The 19793-nt window shown below is 58.3% G+C and overlaps 1 protein-coding gene across 1 annotated transcript; it reads right to left on the reverse strand.

Moving 5' to 3' along the window:
- Positions 1-1018: 1018 nt before the first annotated feature.
- On the reverse strand, positions 1019-19656 carry EPS8L2 (EPS8 like 2). Its single transcript, XM_036763114.1, has 20 exons — positions 19590-19656; positions 19380-19435; positions 17313-17377; positions 15584-15745; positions 14596-14745; positions 12819-12898; positions 12458-12603; positions 12045-12121; positions 11736-11862; positions 11521-11609; positions 10556-10630; positions 10041-10189; positions 9698-9827; positions 9434-9546; positions 6443-6545; positions 5044-5163; positions 3915-4020; positions 2989-3172; positions 2710-2842; positions 1019-2504 (listed from the first exon to the last, which is right to left on the reverse strand). Exons 1-20 carry the CDS (start codon positions 19631-19633, stop codon positions 2427-2429), a joined length of 2187 nt encoding a protein of 728 aa, XP_036619009.1. The 5' UTR covers positions 19634-19656; the 3' UTR covers positions 1019-2426.
- Between the last annotated feature and the right edge of the window lie 137 nt (positions 19657-19793).

A 19793-nucleotide genomic window follows, 5' to 3' on the forward strand; every position in this document is an offset into this window, starting at 1 on the left:
CTGATCTAGAAAGCGCTCCCAGTGGTTGTGCTGGACCAAAGAGCCCCTCTGCCACAGGCAGCTTTCTCTGGAAGCTCTCCAGGGAGGGCAAGCCCCCTGCCCTGAGGTCTCTCCCATGCTGCTCACTCTATCCATCTCCTTGTGGCCCCTCCTTTCTGGACAACAATCCCTTCCCCCTCAACACCATCATTGCTTACCCCTCTTACCCCTTGACTCCCCAGACCCAAAGCTCCCCACCCCCCTACATGGGTTGTCTCCCCATCCTGCAATGTGAGCTAGGGGCAGGAGCTGAGTTCGGCACAGTGCCTGGCACATAGGGAGCAGTCAGAACTCCCCAAGCAGTGAATCTATGAAAATCGGGCTTCTAGGACTGCTTCATGGGTATTTGGGGAGAAAGGGAGGGAACTGCTCCCAAGTGCACCCCCACGTGAGGATGCCAGCCCTCTGGGAGGGTCTCTCACCTCCCCCAGTCCCACCTGGACCAGGGGCCACTGTTGCTATTGTTACAAAGCACCCCTCAGAAACAACATCCCCCACAAGCCTGAGCCTGGAGGAAGCAGCTGCTCACTGAGTGCCCCCTGCCCCTCCTTCTGCCACCACAGTGCTGCCCTCCCCTCGGCTGCCCCTCCTTTTGTCTTCAGCAGAAGCACAGAGAAGGTGCCAGCCAGGAAGGGTTAGACACGGAATGAGGGGCAAGGTCACTGCTGCTCAGTTCTCCAGGTGGGGCCTGATGGCAGAGTGCAGCGGCTGCCTCCAGACCTTTCTCTGGCCCTGGTGTGGGTTTCCTGCCAGGCCATCCTCCAGCCCAGCCCAGACACAGATACAAACTGACAGTCACAGAACTGGGGGGCACCCCTGAGGTCACCCAGGTGAACTCTCTTATGGAGGCTCAGGAGAGGACAGGCCTTGCTCTGGTGGTACTGGAGCAGAACTCGGGTCCATGGGTTCTGGTAGTCAGGGGAAGGGGGCTGGGGCAGCAGCTTGGGGGCTCCCCCAGGGCATACAGAGAGCCAGTGGCTGGTTGGTAAATGAGCGGTTTTTAATGACTCTTCCATGGGTTGGGGCCCTGGGATCTCTGGCCAGGAGATGGTAGGACAGGATGTGGGTTATGATGGGTCCTCTTCCAGGCTGTCTGAGCCAGAGCTTCCAGGGAGAGGCAGCTCCGTGGACATTTTTCCAGCTGGTCCCTGGGCTCCAGATGGGGGGATGGAGTCAGGAGCTCATGACAGACTAACGCGTCAGGACTGATGAGGCAGGGTGTCCCCACCACCACCACTCCACAACTCTGGCAGCCAGCCTTTGCTGCTCGAGTCTCCTGCTGAGCCCGGCCCTCCCTGTGGCTGGCCCAGAGCCAGCCCTTGTGGGCACTGACCTCACCCCAAGGCCAATGGGTGAGCATGGAGGGGGCCCTGGCCTTCCCAGAGCCCCACAAGGCTGGGGGCAGCAGGAGTGGGACTCAGCTACAACCAGGAACTTTTAGACCAGGAAGAGGCTGGTGGGGGGTAGTTTCTGGGTTGAGTATCCCCCCCCTTTCCCCACTGTTCAGGAAGAGCCTGGCAGGGAGGGGAGGAGCATACCAGACACCTCACAGGTCTCCCCGTCCTAGCTCCTCACCTTGAGGACGGTACCCAGGCAGCCAAAATGAGTGAGGGTAGGGACCCAGGTTCTACCACACCGTGCCACCCCCTTCTCTTCAGGGCATGGCAGCCAGATAAGAGGTTGGCTGGGCTGAGGAGGTGGCCCACACCTCCTGGCTGGCTCCCAAGTAGAGGGGCACTGAATATTCAGGGTCTGGTCCGGGATAGAGTTGGGGGCCATTACTGACACATCCCATGGAGACCTGAGGGGCCAGACTAGAGTGAAGGACGAGGACAGCCTCTTCCTTGATATGGAAGCAGCTGCCCAGTGGACCTGAGTTGGGGGTGGGGGGAAATTATGCTCTGAGATGCCTCTGAATCTCTCAGAGAGCCTCCTCTCTGATGGACCACATGTGACCACCAGTGATACACAGCAGTATACGTGCAGTGTTTATGTGCAGAGAGCCAGGAGGCCTATCAGAGAGAGGAGTGGGGCAAAGGGTCTCTGACCAAAGTCTCATCGATGGCTCTGGGGGCTATCTGGGGGCCAGGTCAGCCCTTCTGGGTGGGCAGCCCAGAAACAGCTGGAGATGTCCAGGGCATGAGAGTGAGGGTGTTCTGCCTCTGGGGGCTCCAAAGAAGTATGCAGTGAAGGGAGGGGGAAGAGCAGGGCAGGTGGAGCAGGCTGGGGTGGGGCAGGGGGATAGGCGGCCAGGCCTAAATGCACACCCAGTATCCCCATGAAACCGTAGGGAAATGAAATAATACTTCACACAATACTGAGGCAAGCCCCCAGGACAATGGTGCTGGGCCAGGGAGCCCCCTTTCCTTCCCAGCCCAGACAAAGGCCTAGCTCTGGCCCTCCTCCATGGTCTTCTTCTGGAACCTTAGCAGAAGCTCCTCCAACTCAGACCCACCCTGGTTTTTCTGAAGTAGAAACAAATGCAGGGTGGGGTTTCAGTTAGACCAGAGACTTAGGAGGGGAAAAGGAGGAGGAGGAGGGGGAGGAGGAAGAGGAGGAGAAGGAGGAGGAGGGGGAGGGGAGGGAGGAGGAGAAGAAGGCAGAGAAGGAGACAGAGAAGGAGGGGGCCGGAGAGGGAGGGGAAGGCTGAGAGAGAGGTGGGGGTCTGACCTCCAGGAGGCCCTTCTGCACCGTCAGCTGGCTGTAGACTCGGGCGCCCTCATCCCCACACACTTTCTTCAGCTCCTCCTTGTTAAGGGAGAAGAGCTGGGCGCCTGTCAGGATGCCCAGGTGCTCGACAATCCTGGGAGGAAGGGGCACAGGGTGAAGATGGCAGTGGGGCAGTGGGCCTGGTGACCCTCAGTTTGACTTGGCTCCCTAAGGCTCCTCAGCCTGGTATTCAAGGCTCCACAGCCCCACTCCCACACCCTGCCAGCCTCTAGGACTCACCCTGGGCTGAAGGCCTTGGCTTCCAGCCACATCCTGACCTCCTGGGCACTGGAGCTGTAGGTCAGTGGAGCCGTCACAGTCTTGCTCCTCTCCACGCGGAAGTTCCTTGGGGGAGGCTGCCCTTTGGGGTTGGCCATCTTTTTGATGAGTTCATGATTAAGCTCATCCATGTGGTGGATGAGTTCTGCAAGAAGCCGCAGAGGCCACGTGGTGGCTGGCTGTGCCCCTGCCAGCTCCTGGCTATGCCCCTCTCTGGCCCGCTGGGTTGGGGAGGGGGACCCAGGACACCCTGTGGCCTCACACTGGCTTGACCCCGACCCCACTGCCCTCCATGCCCCCTCCAGGGGAACTGTCGGGCCAAGAGTTGCATGTTCAGAGGCTCAGTCCTGCCTGGGAGTGGAGCCTGAGTGTGGAAAGCTCCTGAGGCACCCACCTGGGGGCATGTTCTCTCTCTGGGGAAGCCTTCCTATCCTCTGCCAGGCTCACTCCTACCCTAGGGTTGGGGGGTATGGCATCACCGAGAGAGAGGGAAAGAGCCTGAGCAATCTTGGGGTAGGTGGGAATGTGCTACCCCAGAGGGCTCTGTCTCCTAGCAGGAAATATGCCTTCCCTCCAGCAGCTCAGACTCAGTTTCCCCAAGAGCCTGAAGTGCCCTCTCTCTGTGGGCAGCTGAAGCCTCCCTGACTAGCCTAGTCCCCATCTGTGGAGGGGATGGGATCCTGTAACCCTTTCCCCACCCCAGGTGAACAAATTCCTCCTCATTCCTCTCATTCTAAATGTCAGCATGGTCCTTATTTCTCAGAGGAGGAAAGTGGAGCCCAGAGAGAAGAGGTCATGTCTCAGGCCCAGCCATCCCTCCTTCCTCCTCCTTCCTCCCTCCTCCCTCTTCCCTTGTCCCTCTGGGGGCCAGGATTTCAGTGACTCACGCTCTTTGGCTTCCTTGTCCCCTGTATAGCTGGGAGGCAGCTTGTGGAAGGGGCTGGTGGGGCCTGGGCCTCGGGGACTCACGTCTCCTCGGTATTTCTGATTGTCCTGGAAGGGGGAGAGAAGGCAGACCCCCAATGGGTTTGGGATTTTTGGTTTCAGTCCTTTGGACTGGAACAGGGCCAACCCACTCCTGCCAAATTCTGGGCATCTGGAGAGAGTGGTGGGGCAGGGGTGACCTAGGGCTCCATGAGCCTCGCCAGGCCCTCCAGGCAGACTGCTCTGTGATCCTGCTTTGCCAGGGACTGATAATCAGAGTGGCATTCCTATGCTCTCAGTGAATGGCGTGGCTGTCTCCTGCCCCCACCCCACCCTTCCTGGTGATCCTCCATCACGATGCCTTTCCCAGCGACTCTGGTCCAAATGCCAACAAACTGTCTTTCCTGTTAGATCTCTGCCCCCCCACCTCAAATGTCGGCCCCTTGAGGGTGGTGCCTGCCTTGTTTTGTCACACACAGGGGAGTTTTTCAAGGCCTGCTGGAGGAGAGAGGGTTTGTAGCTTTGGTGGAAGTGCCCAGTGTGCCCTTGGCCACATACCTGACAGGCCTAGGGCAGAGGCCTCCCATCACCACTAGAGGCATCCCTCTAGGCTGGCATGGGGACTCTGACGCCCACACCTCTCCAGCTGGTCCTCCAACAGTGGGAGGGCACATTTGGGGGCATGGCCAATAGGGTAGAGATTGACTTGGCTTAACTCCACACATGGCTTGCCAGGGGGTTAGTTTGGCTTTTTAAATTGTGGAATAGGAGGAACAGAAGAAAGAAATTAAAATGAAATTGAGAACAGTATGAGAAACTCTATGAAATGCTTTACTGAAGTCTAGGGAAAACATCTGCAGCATCCCCTGATCTATCAGTCGAGTGACCCTCCTCCAGGAGTTGGCCTTTTCTTCCTCACTGGTCTTTGGATGAACTTCCCTGGGTGCCTACCTCCCACCCCTGTGCTCCCTGCCCCCTGGTAGGATGGGAGCTTAGGAAGAGCAGAGGCTCCTTCACAGGCCTCAGAGGGACCCAGTAGGTGCTTAATCAGCATGTTGGAAAGGGCTTGGACTAGGTCTCCTAGCTCCACACCTGCTCACTTAACGGGTATACATCTTCCAGCCGGATGACATCCAAGATGTTGAAAGGGACGTAGCCAGCCTGCCCACTGCGGTTCCTGAGCTTCCACCACTGCTTATTGTCTTCCAGCACCTGGGAGGACAGTACAGGGTCATCTTCAGGTCATCGCCCATCAGCCCAGACAGGCTACTGACCTCGTAAAGCCTAGCCTCCCATTGCCACCAGCTGACTAGCTGGGGCTAGACTGGGCTGAAGGGTCCCCCTTCCTAGGACCAGGCTGTCAGGGCAGGAAATGGCCTTAGAGATCACCTTGTGCTTTACAGATGAAGAAGCTTAGGCCCAGACAGGAAAGAGAACTTGCCTTAGGCCACAAGCAAGGTAGTAGTGACCTAGAACCCAGGTCAACTGACTGCCAGCTGGATCTGCTGTCCCCTGCTCTGCAGAGCATTTAGCCAGTCTGCAGGGATCTCTGCTTGCTGGGCACTGCCCTGTTCCCACCCCCACATCCATAAGGTGTAGTGGGAACTCGAAAAGTTTGGCCACAGGAGGCTCCCAGGCAATCTAGCCCACCCTCACCCAAAGCGGAGCCTGCCCCCTCCCAGCCTCTGGCCACACCATTTGTGCCCCCTGCCTGCTAAGCCAGGCTGGGCTCGCTGTGGCTTTTTCCGTGGCATGTCAACACCCCTTGTGCCCTCCCCCCACACCTATTCCATTCTATTTACCAAGCCCAGAGCAGAGGACCTGGATTTGGGCCACAGGGGAGCCCAGAGGATTCTGGGAGGGGGGTGACTAGCCTCAGGAGGAGAGTGCCAGCTCAGCATCTTGTTGCGCCATTCCTCCCTTGCTTCTCCTCCCCGCCCCCCCACCCCCAACCCTTGGCAGTCATGCTGGGCTGGCTGTGTCTGGCACAGCGGAGCTCCAGGCTGAGCCCGGCTCTTTGTCTTCTGGAGACTAGGCTCTCTCCCCTCCCCCTCACCGCCATGGCTAGTGGGGCACAGAAGGAGTCTGAGGGCTCTGTCTCTGGGACTTCTGGTCAGTCAGACAGGCCCCGGAGGGCTCCCCAAACATCTCAGCACAGAGACGGGGCTTTGCTTGTGGGTACCTGCCCCAGGAGGGTAGGGTACAGAGCCCAGCCAAGCCCTCGAGGGCAGTGGGAGGCGGAAGGGGAGCAAATTCTCCAACACTGGCTGTTTCCATTCCCTCTTTCCACGGTTGCCAGGACACTGGGGACAAGTTTTTCTGTCTTCCCCCTCCTGCCAATAGCAGATACAGGTTCCAGGCCAGGCCTGGGCTACAGCTCCTCCTAGCCTCTCACCCTGAGGCCCTGGGCAATGGCAGCCTGTCCTCCACCCCCAGCCCCAGTCCAAGGCCCAGGAAGGTAGAGCAGGAAGGGCTTAGTGGACCCTCTTACCTCCAGAACCTCGTCCTTCAGTACAGACAGCTCATTGGCATTACGCGCTGTGAAGTCATAACGGATTTTGGCGAATTTGGCCATGGCTGACGGCTCACCTCTCCTGTGCAGAGAATGGCAAGGGGCTGGTCAGGGGGTCTCCTCCCTCCTGGCCTATGGGGCAGGCCAGCAGAAAAGAGGCAACGAATGCAGCAATGGGGCTGCTAGGGAGAGGGTAGGAGCGCAAAGTGGGTCAGCCTCGCTGGGCCTCCTGGGAGGGGATCCTGAGCAGACAGAAGGCAGGAGGCAGGCGGGGAGGAGGCACTGACTGAAGCAGCCAGAGAGCTAGGAGAGTCTGGGCCACTTACCTCTTCCCATCAGCGCCCTGGGCATAGCTTGGACCAAGAGGGAACAGAGACCCACAAAGCCCCAGACATATTTGTAGACAACCCCCCTTCACCATAGAGGACCCAGGAAGCAGCGACAGGAAGCCACAAGCATCCCACCCATCTGACCTGCAGAGGAAAAAGCTGGAATCTCCAGGTTCTGTATGCGAGAAATTACTAAATGGCCCAGGGAATTCTCCCAGGGCTCCCCTTCTCCTGCAGTCACTAGAAGCTGGGAGGCCATGGGGTCACTGTCTGGGACAGAATATATTAGACCCTGAGGTGTCCTCTTCCCCTGTGTTGGGGCCTCCCCTCCTCCTGGAGTCACCAAGAGCCATCAGGAGAAACAAAGACACAAGAGAAGGCCATGATGTCCTCCCATGAAGCTGCAAAGGGGACAGATTGGCACAGCAGGGAACTGTGACCTGGACCTGTCCCTTCACTGGTACTATGAGTTGTGTGGACTGTGTAAGGTTCCCAGGGAAGTGAGACCTACCAGACAATAGGCTGATTCTGTAGCAACCCTGAATTCTTTGTCACATGAAGGAAGCTCTTAGTATATGGACTTTATACCTGGCCCTTAAGGCTACATACATTTCCCGAATATTTATAGACTTGAATATGACTCTTTTCTTTTTGCTGTCTGGTTAAATCAAATCTGCCTCATAGAAGATGTTTCAGCAGCCTGAGCACTTTCCTGGGGCTGTAGGCCCTTTTAGACAGAATTCGAGGGAAGACTCAGATGGATCCATGGCATCTACTGAGAGAGGCCCTAAAGCCTGAGATAGATCAGCATGGACTCAGAGCCTGCTTCTGTACCACATGGTCCATTTATTCTACCAGTTCTCATCATGGAACCAAAGGGCACCTAATCTAATGAGGGTTTTGAATCCAGCTCAAATGAACTGAGCTCAATAGAAATCTCTGGTCATGAAAAGTTCGATCATTTCTGGGGTTTTTTAAATATAGTTTTATTCTGGAAGAAAGGTAGGTTTAAGAAACCAGTTTCAATCCCACTATTGAGCATACACCCTAAGAAGTCTATCAGCAGGAGGAAGAGATCCACCTGCACAAAAATGCTCCTGGCAGGCCTATCGTAAGAGAAAAAAGGGCCCTATGCTGAGTGAACGGGGAGGAGCAGAACAGAAGGTGGGCACTCTGCCCCATAAGGAACAATGGAGATGAAGCCAGCAGAGAAACAGGAAGACTCAAGTGGCTGATGCAAGGTGAAGAGAGCCAAGCAGGAAGCCCAATATGGCCCCTGACAGAGGAAGACAGCCAGGTGCCACGCCCTGAGCGGTGCCTGTCCTGTTTATGAAGCAGTAGACAAACCCTGAGCACAGCTGCCTGCCTCCCAGGCCTTCCCATTCACTGGCTCTCAACTTCTGTTTATGACTCAGGGCTTCTATTGCTTCCCTTTGTCGGTCTGTTTGTTTTGGTGTCATAAAACCAATGCATCAATTAAAGAAAGAAGGCAGGTCAAGGGAACGCTTTCACCACCAAGGTTGCCAGCTCCAGAAGCAGTTTGTGAAGGCTAGCCTAGCGGTTGCTAGTAGCAACAGCCTTCAGAAAAGCATTGTCTAGAAGTTCAAACCCCACCCAGCTAGCCTCACAACTGGTCCTTTTTTGGGGGGGGGCAGGGGGAGTCAGCCCTTTCTGATTGCAAAACTTAAACCTGGATTTGGGAGGGAGCCCAGGGTCCCCTGAGTCACCCCTGCCCACCCCCCATCTGTTTGACTTGGGGCAGTTCTGTGGATTCCAAAGCTCTTTGTGAAGACCCCCCTCCCTGTGCCTCTCACCAATTGCCAGGCAGTCTCCTGCTGGAGTGTAGCACCCACCGCCCCCACTGGCCCCATGGCAGCAATTTCTCTTTCTCTGCTCCAACGAGGGTCACAATATTGTAGCAAGAGGGACAGCTCTAGAGGCCTGGGTTCAAATCCTAGCTGTGATCTGCCTGGCTCTAGGTGGGTCACCACTTTCCTGAGGAAACATCTTCAGTTACAAGAAGGGCCCCCGAGGCCCTGAACCTGCCCACTCCACAGAAGCGTTAGAGAAGAGGCCTACAAAGAACCAGGCACGGGATCCTCCTGTTGCTGCCTTTAACGATGGAGAGAAAGAAAACCAAGGAGCAGCAGAGGAAGCTGTGGCCACAGGGACCTAATGGCAAGAAAACCATAATGGGTGCTGACAAGAGTCTGAGGCCCAGCTGGCAGTGGCAGGGTGGCTGGGCTGGCCCAGGAGAAGGGCCCCTCTTGCTGCCCCTCCAAGTCTGGGTCCGAGAACCCAGTTAGACCTAGGAGCTGGGGAGCAGTGAGGAAGGTACCAAGCAGAACCCTCTCCTTGGCTGGCGTCGTTAGACCCAGGGAGGGAGGGGATTGCATTTAGTGGTTTAAGAGCCGGCTTTCCCTAAGTGCCGAAAGGACAATGGGCTGACTCTCTGGGAATGAGAATCCATCTGGAGATCTATAGACTGAGTGAGCATGTTTGTTCAGCTGGGGAAACAAAGGAGGCTACTGCCCCCTGGTGGCTGTGTCCTCTTATTGCAGGTTCCATTTGGCCATGTCATCGATCCTAGGACTGTTGCCTTGGTTTGGGCTTTGGCAGGGCTGGTGGTGGGTGGGGGTACCTGTCAGTGTTGGGGGAGCCCCCTGGTGGGAAGCCGTCTCCGGGGGGTGCAGGCTCGGGGCCTGGGCTCTGCTTCAGTGAATGGCGGTAGGAGAACCCGTTGGCCGGGCTCAGCTATGGGGAGAGAGGAGGGAGAGGCCGGTTACCAGACAGAGGGCACGCACCTTTGGGGCTTCTGTGCCTGGCTCAGGCGCCTCCCCCAGCCCCATCCCTGCAGGTGGATCCAGTCCAGCAGAGCCGCCTCGGGTGTCGCGGTCAGACTGACCTCAGTGTCCAGCAGCAGCCCACCTTCCACTTCCCAGGGGGCCCCCTGCAGCACATCCAGCGGGGGCTCCCAGCCATTGTGGAACTTTGGGATGTAGGGGGGTACGTGGGCATCTCGAGGCCACTCGGCTCTGGGGGGACACAGTAGGAAAGTGGGCAGGGCAGTCCCAGCTCTCTCTGCCAGCCCCACCCCTGCCCCAGTCCTGCCCTCCTAAGGCCCTCTGCCCAGGGCCCATCGGGGTCCACCTCACACTGCCCTCTTTTTTGTTTGCTATTGCAGGCCCTGGGAGGGCGGTGTGGAGGAGAAGGCGGGCCTGGGGAGGTCCATTGGCCAGATGCCTTACCGAGGGCGGGTCCACATCTCTCCCAGTGACTCCCAGAGTGCAGTCTCCTTGGGAATCAGGTGGCCCTTCAGGAAGTCCACAGTGTCTCGTGACAGCAGTGGGCTGGACACAGAGCGGGCAATGTCAGGGCCACCACAGCTGTTTATGATCTAGGACCAGCAGGATCCAGGTGCTCAGGGGAGGGGAGCGCTGGGAGGCTCTCATCCCCCTGCCTTCTCCTACCCTGCCTGGTGCTTGAAGCCCTACCCCAACCAAAGCTGACTCTCCTTCCCTTGGCTGTGAGTGTGCTCCAGACCTGGCTACATCAGGAGCAGCTCTGGGCCATTTCTGGCACTTCTGGCCCAAGAACAGCTGGACCCCCCATATCTACTGAGAGTGGATAGGCCGTAAGGCCTGTGACCACAGAGGAACCTCTCCCCCCTACTCCTGTTGTTAGGGACACCTGAAGCAGAGCCATCCCTGGTTGGTGGCCTGTTTCTCCTCCACCCTGCCAACCCCTCTGGATGGTTAGTTACCAGCTCCAAGGGTCCTAGGAGAAAGTGGACCAGTTCAGCGGCACTTGGATTCTGAATGTGCTTTCTCAACTTGGCCTGGTCAAAGGAGGGTCGCTGATGGGTGGGTAGCCCAATCCCAGCCACACACCATCCCCTTCCCCCCAGAATTCAGACTTTCAATGATAGAGTAGAGGAAGTCATAGGGATGGGGTATGGCATCTCCCCCTTGTGGCCAGAACATTGGGGTCCCACTCAGGAGTCCCAGGCAGGGGAGGTAGGTTGGGGCATGACATCCAGGGTCCCAATCAGGAGATCCAGGCAAGGGAGATAGGTTGGGGTATGGCATCTCCCCCTTGTGGCCAGGACATTGGGGTCCCATTCAGGAGTCCCAGGCAGGGGAGGTGGGTTGGGGCATGACATCCAGGGTCCCAATCAGGAGACCCAGGCACAGGAGAAAACGGGGGTGGGGTATCTCTCTTTCCCTGTAAATAGGACAAGGGAGACTAGGTAGGACTGGGTTTCCTTCATGGAGTCAGGATCCTAGAATCCTTTCTAAGAGACCTAGGCAGGGGAAGTGGGCATAGGGTGCTTCTCTCTGGGTAGAGGAAATGAGGAGGGGGTGTGGCCAGAGTGATGAGGCTCATCTAGGAGACACAGAGAGGGGAGGTCGGGGAGTCATATCCGCTTTGTGGCCAACACACCAGGAGATCTGCCCAAAGGAGGTATGGGGGGCACCTTCTCTCAGGAGACACAGACGGAAAGGGGGCATCTCCTTTCCGTGGCCAAGACACCAGGTGCCATGCAGGAGGCTCAGGCGGAGAAGGAGCTGGCCAGGGTGCTGGAGGCCCACCCTGGAGGCTGGGGGGGGAGGGTGAGAATCTCCTTCCTATAGCCGGGGTGCTAGAGACTCACGCAGCAGATACAGGCAGAGGGCAGGGGGGGACAGGAGCCCAGGGTCCCACTGAGGGGAGCTGGGCAGTGCTTACCAGGAGGTTGAGGGCCAGTTTCATTTTCTGGAAGCAGTCGATAAAATCTGCCTCGGAGGGGGGCCTGGCCCTAAGGGTCAGGACTCCCTCTAGGGAGAGGTTGGAAAGAGGGTAGGTGTGAGGAGGCGTTGGGTAGGATCCTGCCTTGGTCCCTCCCTCTCCCCTCAGGTGGGCCCCCTCCCCCTCCCCCAGGTGGGTCGCTCCCCCCCACACACCTGCTGGCCCCTTCTTTCTATTCTTCTTGCCCTTTTTCCTCAGGTTGAGCTGCCGAAAGGCTTCTGCTGCCTTCTGCAGGCGGGCCACAAACAGCTCAATGTCATCCAGGGCACAGTTGAGGATTTGCTGGAAACCACATGAGGCCAGAGTGGCCTCTCAGCCTGGCACAGCTCCCCAGGCTGCCCCTCTGCCCCCCCATGGAAAAGGGTGTGAATGTCTCCTGCACCTTTCCCCACTGTACCCTCCCTTGTCCCTCAGCTGCCTCCTGGGGGGAGTTCAAGGCTTGAGTCACAGGGTCTGACACTCACCGTCTCCTTCTCAATCTTCTGGGCCAAGACAGCCCTGGGCTCCTCATCCTGAGAGCCAGAGTCTCTTCGTCCATAATCTGAGGAAGGGAGAAGAGCTCCTTGGACTTTCCCTGGGACGCCCTGTTGCCCTACCTGGTGCCAACTCTGAGCAAACATTGTGAGGGGATGAGATGGGCCCTCAAGGGAGGAAGGGCCCAGGAATGCCAGGACTCCTTGTGGGCTGGGACCCTAGCAGCCTCTTTAATATGGGAGTGGCAGGTGTGTCTGTGCCTGGCACTGAGGTGAAGGGCAGAACCAGATTGGAGGATGGGGCACGGAGGTGGATTAATTCAGGGAGGGGGCATTGTGCTTCTTGGTCAGATGCCTCTGAACCAGGGCCCCTGGAGAACACCCAACACCCATCTCAGCTCTACCTGGCATGCTGTGGGGCACTGGAGGGGCCACACGATTCTTGGAGCTGTGAGGGGGACCCCCAGCATCTTGGTGGAAGGGGATGGGGGCAGGGCCCTGCGGTGGTGGCAGGATGGACTGGCGCTGTCGGATCTTTTCCTGGTGGCCCCTGGGGGACAGCCATGCAAGTCAGGAATGGGAAGGTCCATGGCGGCCAGGGAGGGGACAATGGAGGAGCCAGAAATCCTGCTCTTCCATGGCTATGATGCCTGGAGCAGGTGAGGAACCCTCTGAACCCTCACAATGCCCCCTCCCCATCCTTAGGCCCCCTGCTCTGGGCATGGCCGGAACTGTCCCTCTTTTGCCCCCCAGACTCCTCCTCACTTGAGTGTCTGTGGCCGCATCTTCTTCCCCAGTTTGCTGTCTGCCAGGGCACTCTCAATGTCTTCATGCACTAGCTCTGCCTGGGGTGGGAGAAGAGCAGGGAGCTAAGGTCAGGGTGGGGAGGGAGGGAGGCAGGCATAGTGTACCTTCATGGGAGCTTTTGTGTATGAGTGTCATGTGTGTAAATATGTGTGTGTGTATGAATGAGTGTGAATGTGTGACTATGAGTATATGTGTGTATAAATATATGCATGTGATAATGTCTGAATATTAGTGTATGTATGAGAATGTGCATGTATCTGTGTGAGTGTGTGTGAATTTATGTGTATGAGTGTGAGAGCATGTTGTGAGAATGTGTGAGTGTGTGTGTAGGACACTGCCCGGTCTGAGCCTGGGTCTAAGCTGTGGGCATGTGTGGACAGGTGCCCCTGTGCCCCCTGGTGTGGACTCTGGATTGTGGGTGGGTTATTGGAGGAGATCTCTTCTCTTCTGGTTTCAAGGAAACCACTGCGCTCTCCAGTTCCTCATCCTCCTCCTCCCTACCAGACAGACCTTCAGGTCATGCTTGCTCTCTATTCTCCCACTTAATGACTTCGAACCCTCTTTAGGCAGACACACAACATGGTGTGTTTGGATCTGGAGTCAGGAACCTAGAGTACAAATTCTGACTCTGAATGACCATTGGCAAGTCATGAAACTGCTCTGTGCCTCAGTTTCCTCATTTCTAAGACAAGAAGTTTGGACTCATTGTCCAGCTCAAAATCTCCCATCTGAGGATTCCCATGTTCAGCCCCAGCCCAACATCACCAGATCTCTCCAACAGCTGCCACTGGCATCTCAACCTCAACAGGCTTAGAAGAGAACTATTTTTCCTCCCCCTTCCAAATTCTCCCTTTCCTGTCCAGGGCACCGACATGCTCCCAGACCCCCCCGAGTGAACCCCTGTCCTCACTCACAATCACTTGGAACCTTAACAAGTAGTCTCCCCACTCCCTCCGCAGCCGCCGCCCTGGTGCAGTCCCTGGGCACCTCTGTCGGGTCTGCTCCACGCCCCACTCCATCCGGCCGCCAAGGTCCGAACATGCCACCTCCCTGTTCGGTCAAGTCTGGGGCCTCCCGTCCCCTCTAGGATTAAACCTCAAATTCTGCTGGGCTTGCCAAGCTTTACTTTCCCTGGGCCCCGCCTTGGCCCCCTGGCTGTTCTTCACGCTAAGTTCTCCTTCAGTCTCAGATAAAGCGTTCGCTCCTCATCTGGATAGCTCGCCCGTATCATGGCCAACATTTATCCAGCACCTTACAAGGCTTTACACGCGAGGCCTCATTGGGGCCTCACAACCGTTCTGGGAGGGAGCTGCTAGGATTATCCTCATTTTCCAAATAAGGAAACAGGCGGGCAGAGGTGAAGCGCTATGCCCAGGGTCACACCGCTAGGAAATGTCTAAGGCTGGATTTGAACTCGGGGCTTTTGCCTCTAGCCCCAGCGCTCTATCCACTGATTACAAGGCGAAGGTAACTTGCGTGTACCTAGTGACTCGAGACCGGACGCTCCTTACGGATTTGGATTTGTGCTTGTATCTCTGTGCCCAGCACAGCGCTAGGCAGAGTTAATGTTGGGTGAGTCAACGCGGTTTGAATGGTGGGTGTGGTGGCAGTGTGCTCGCACCCGCAGCTATGTGCGCCTCGGGTGTTCTCGGCCCTCTCCTCCAAGGCGGGCGCAGCCCTCCAGGAGGCCTGGGCAGCAGGGGCCAGACGCCGGGCTTTGGGGGCAGGGGCTCACCTCCACCTCGTCGCAGTAAAAGAAATGCACGTCAGGCTTGTGCTGCTCCGAATCCTGGCACACCAGCAGCAGCACGGAGGGATAGCGGAGCTGGTTCAGAACCGTCTGGCAGTGCTGCACGGTAGCCAGCGGGAAATGCTCCAGCTCCTCCTGCCGGGGAGGGGAGGGGGAGGGCAGACAGGACCCGCAGCTTCAGGACCCGGCCTCCCTGACCCTTCCTTAGGCCCCTCCCCCAGAGCCCAGTCCCCGCCCCCACAGGCTCTTACCCTCCCTTAGGCCCCTCCCCCAGGCCCAGTGTCCTCCCCACCCTCCCCACCCTTCCCGCCTCAGGTCCGGGTCCCCCTCATCGCCTTCTCAGGCACAGACCCTCCTTCCTCCAAAGGAGGACTGAGCTGATGCCTACATTCATTCCAGGAGCCGGCTTGCCACAGGTGGGCACTATGCAAATGAGAATCGAGTCTATATGTAAATGACCTAACAGGTGAAGTCCAAGAATAGACCACTTCACGAATATGGCCACTACATGTGTAACAGGTCTGTGGCACCTGGCATAAGCTCAAGCCCTGTTTGGCTCAGTCCAAAATCCTTCCTTGTTCTCCCCATGCGGCTCCACCTGGGCCTCAAGGTCCAGTGGCCCGATCTGTGCCCCCCCCACCCTGTGCCCCCCAGGCCTTGAGCCCCACTCTCAGTGGCCCCGAGCTGCACCCCTCTAGACCCTGCGCCCTCCTCTCAGGGGCCCAAGCTGTGCCCCCCTCCGAGGCCCTCCCTGCACCCCCCATCCTGGTGGCCCCGAGCTGTACCCCCCTAGACCCTGCGCCCCCCTCCCAGTGGCCCTGAGCTGTGCCCTGCCCCAGGTCCTGCACCCCCCTCCCAGCTGCTCAAGCTGCGCCCCGCCCCCAGGCCCTGGGGCCCCCCCCCCACCAGTGGCCCTTTCCAGGTCCCTCCCCCAACCCCCACCTTGGGGCCTCAGGCCCTGCCCAGGCCTTACCTGGGACTCACAGTCCAGCAGCTTCAGGGATGAGTCATTAACTTGTAGCAGCATCTCTTGGGTCCAGATCTTCTCCTTGGAGCTCAGCTGGATCAGCTTTCGGATGGCATCCTCCACCGTGACGATGGCCTCACTCTTGTCCATCATGAATGTGGCCAAATGCTGAGGGCAGGGGGGAGGGGCATTAGTCAGACCCCTGCTCTGAGGAGGTCCCAGGCCCTGCCTCAGCAACATCAACCTGAGATCTACAGGGGTCGCCCCTCCTAGGAGCTTAGGAACAAAGAGGAGGAGCGATGGAACCCCAATTCTGAGGCCACTGTTCTGGGAGGCCTCCCTTGCAGAGGGGAGTGGAGCTTTGTGCTAGGGGTGGGAGGCAGTGAGGCTGATCTGGGGCAAACACAGCACCCTCCCCAGCCTGTCTGGACAAGTGGGGGGGGATAGGCCACAGTGAAGGACAGAGTAAAGGAAAGGTCTAAAAGCAGGCAGTGCCCCCACCCCAGGATGCTGGGGCTGCTGCCAGGGCCTGCCCCACCCCTCGCCCCCATCCCTGGTCCTGTCTCTCTGCCTCAGACAGCCTGGGCTGCCTATAGGCTTCAGCTCTAGCTCTATGGGGTGGGTGCCCAGGCTCTAGGGGTTGTATGTGCCCCCCCACTCCCACCCCCTGCAGCAGAGGAAAGCCACTGGGCACCAGGAGCCCAGAGCCTGGGACTCTTCTCTTCCTTCCGGCTGCAATCCATGGAGAACCTTTATACCCACAGGCACTGACTGGCCTTTACTGTCTAGAGCCCATCTGCTGAGACCAAAGTTCAGGGGCCTCCATCTCAAGGGGGCTGGCTGATAGGAAGCCCTGGTCCTGCCCCTGCAGAGGGACTTGTCTGTCTTGGCCCACCCTGACTGTGACTGTGCAGCCTATCCAGCCCAGAGCTAGAGAATCCCACAGTCTGAGCAGGAAACCCCAAAAGTGACCCTGACCAGCCCCTTCCAATGGGAGAGTCCCCACTGACCAGCAGCTTCGGCCTCCCATGCCCTCCCACAGCCCCGAAGCACAGGTAGACCCGTGGGGGAAGGTGGCACCATTGAGGACAGGCTGAGGACCCCTGTGCCCCATAAGGGCAGAGGGAAGCTGAGCTCCCAACCAGGAAGTTGCCTCTGCTCAGGCTTGAGCTCCTGGTGCTTGTTAGCCCTCTCCTGAATTACTGGTTAACTGTCTGCCCTGAACACTTGGTTGGATCACTGGGCCCTGTGCCCCTGGCTCCTGAGCCGGGTCATGAGACAGCAGGCTAGCAGAGGACCTTCACCTTCAGGGTGGTTTCCCCTGAAGCCAACTTCTGTGTCTCTGAATCTCCTTGGTGCTTCACTTTCCTAAATGGGCCTACACCTTGGCCTTGGGCCTGGGGCTCGGTCACTGCTCCTTTGTAACCCCCACTCCTTTGGTGAGCTCCCCCAAGTCTGGAGATGAGGCCGGGAACCCAGAGCAGAGCTGGGTACTGTGGGAGTTCTGTCTACCAGGCTCCTCCCAGGGACACTGGGGGACAAACTGTTGAATATTCTGTTCCCAGGTCTTGGGATGGGGAGATCTGGGTTCTATTTCCCCAGTGACCTTGGGTCAAGGGGCCAAGTCTCTCTCTCTGTGCTGGGGTTGGGGGGGGCAGAGGGGAAATTCTTAGAAAGGGGGGTCCTCAGGGTCTGTGCAGACTCAGGTGCTCCAAGGATGGAAGCGCCCCCTCACCTGCACGTGATACTGGGATGTCTCGTGCATGATGACATTGGAGTTGGAGTATTTCTTCCTTTGCTCTGAAACACAAGGGTGAGACAGGGACAGACCGAGCTTCCCTCCTCAGGCCTGGGAACTGAGGTGGCTGCAGGGCGAGGGGCAGGGGGAGCAGAAAGGCAGGTCCAAGGTTTCCTATAGTTCCCAAGGCCAGGGGGTGGGACCAGGATGGGGCCTCTGCCCTTTGCCAGTGGGGGCTGGAGGGAGGAGCCTGGTCAGCCTTGGAATTCAGGGTCAGAGCTGAGTCAAGTGGCATTATCACTCTGCAGAGGGTGTGGTTGGGGTTACACACCAGGAAGGACTTTGTGGCAGCCAGGAATGTGAAGCACCTGGATGGGTCACCCGACTCAGTGGAGGGGAGCCTGCCCCCACCCCACCCCTGCAGGAGCTGCAGGTCTGAGTCAGGACAGGGAGCATGGTGGTCAGCGAAAGCTGGGGGGGGGGTGTGGCAAGCAGGAGCCCATCTTTCAGATGTGATTGGGAAGGGGGTCTGGGGACCCTGGGGAGGATCCTGCTCTGCCCTGAGGACCCCATGCCAACTCCCTGCCATCGGGGAGCCCAGGTGGACTCTTTTCATATTATTTGCATGTGTGCCATAATTATATCCAGAGCCCAAAGGAGTTCCAGCTTCCCCTCCCCCATTTCTTGGCCAAGAACCATGAGGCTGTGCCAACCACCCCCCTCCCCAGCCTCTGAGCCTGCCCTTCAAGGCCTTCTACCAATGCCTGTTTTGCCACCCAGCTCTCTTTGGCTCTGGGCCTTCCTAAGGGCAAGACCTTGGGTCCCTTCAAATGGGCTCCAGGTGAGGCCCAGAACACAGGCCTGCCCCCTGCACCCAAGTTCTCCAGATGGCTCTCAAGCTGGACAGAAGGCAGGATCAAACCTCCCTTCCCTGCCCCCCAAGAGGCCTTTACAAACAGACAGGAACAGAACCAATGCTCTTAGGGATCTGGTTGCAACTGATTCTGGAAGAGGGAGCAGCCCCAGGGGAATAAATGTTAAAGTCCCATGAATAAGTAAAGGCATCTCCCCTTACCTGGCTGAGGACACACAGGTATGGCCAGTCTAGGAACCCCCACCGGAGAGCAGACCCAGCCCCTGCAGTGGGGCCAGGGAGCCCCCATGGAGAGCAGACCCAGCCCCTGCAGTGGGGCCAGGGAGCCCCCATGGAGAGCAGACCCAGCCCCTGCAGGGGGGCCAGGGAGCCCCCGTACAGAGCAGACCCAGCCCCTGCAGGGGGGCCAGGGAGCCCCCATGGAGAGCAGACCCAGCCCCTGCAGTGGGGCCAGGGAGCCCCCATGGAGAGCAGACCCAGCCCCTGCAGGGGGGGCCAGGGAGCCCCCGTACAGAGCAGACCCAGCCCCTGCAGGGGGGCCAGGGAGCCCCCGTACAGAGCAGACCCAGCCCCTGCAGGGGGGCCAGGGAGGCCCCGTACAGAGCAGACCCAGCCCCCACAGCGGGGCCCAGCTGAAGTCTCTCTTCTACAGGAGGCCTTTCCCTATCTTCCTCCATCCATTAGCAGCTCCCTCCCACCTTGCCAGATTGGGAGTCCTCGAGGGCTTTTCTTTGCATCTCCAGCAACTAGCCCAATGCCCGGCACACAGTAGGTGCTCTATAAACGATCATTCCCTCCCTCTCTCCTCCCTCTTTCTCTAATGAGTCCAATCCCAAGCTGGGCCCAGACAAATGGTGTCTTGTGTGAGGTCACGTGGGTAGTCTGGGGCAGAGCCAGCATTTGAACTCAGGGCCTCGGACTCAGAATCGAGCTCTCCTTTCCTTGCCCTCCACTATTCCCCAATCAAAGACTCTAAGATGGAAGGGCCCAGATGCCCTCAGCCACATCCCTCACAAAGGGTCAGCCACTCTGACTCAGCTCCTGAGGCGGCCCCGGCCACCCTGGAACAACTCAGATGATCCCCCTCTCAGGGCCCCCTTCAGAGCGTTCTCATCTCCAGGCTGGTGGGGGCCCCCTCAGTAGAGCGCCCCCCTCCTCTCAGCCGAGGCAGGGCCCCCTAGGGCACTCACCGTACAGGTCCTTAGCGCTCATCTTGGCCATCCCATCGGAGTGCCCCATGCTGCCGCTACAGGGAGGAAGGGATGCAGGGATGAGCTGAGGAGCTGAGTCCTTTGTCCCTTGTGCTCCTGCCCTCTGCCCTCCCCCATCTCCCACCCCAGAAGGCTGGCAGGCAGGCGCCTCCCCCAGGAGTGCCCCATCCACCTGGGGCCCCGTCTCACTTGGGCGATCTGGGGCCACCGCTCAGAGATCCCAACTGGCTCATGGTCTCCTAGGAGCTGTCCAGCTACAAGAGAGAACAAATGAACTGTGAGGAGCCCAGCGGGACCAGCTTGGCCATGGTGTGAGTTCACGAGGGGACCTGTTGGTTGCGATGCCCTGCTAATACTGAGAGCTGATAGTTAAATATCCAGGGTGAACATTCA

The sequence above is a fragment of the Trichosurus vulpecula genome, chromosome 6 (assembly GCF_011100635.1).
Source record: "Trichosurus vulpecula isolate mTriVul1 chromosome 6, mTriVul1.pri, whole genome shotgun sequence".
Taxonomy (NCBI): Eukaryota; Metazoa; Chordata; class Mammalia; order Diprotodontia; family Phalangeridae; genus Trichosurus; species Trichosurus vulpecula.

Bases quoted from the DNA above. Each gene is read 5' to 3' on its own strand.
- EPS8L2 (XM_036763114.1), bottom strand. From the start codon at position 19,633: ATGAGCCAGTTGGGATCTCTGAGCGGTGGCCCCAGATCGCCCAA. The intron at 10,190-10,555 runs GTAACTAACCAT...TGCTGGTCCTAG, and splicing joins TCCTAGGACCCTTGGAGCTG to ATCATAAACAGCTGTGGTGG. The intron at 2,505-2,709 runs GTCAGACCCCCA...TTTCTACTTCAG, and splicing joins TGCAGAAGGGCCTCCTGGAG to AAAAACCAGGGTGGGTCTGA.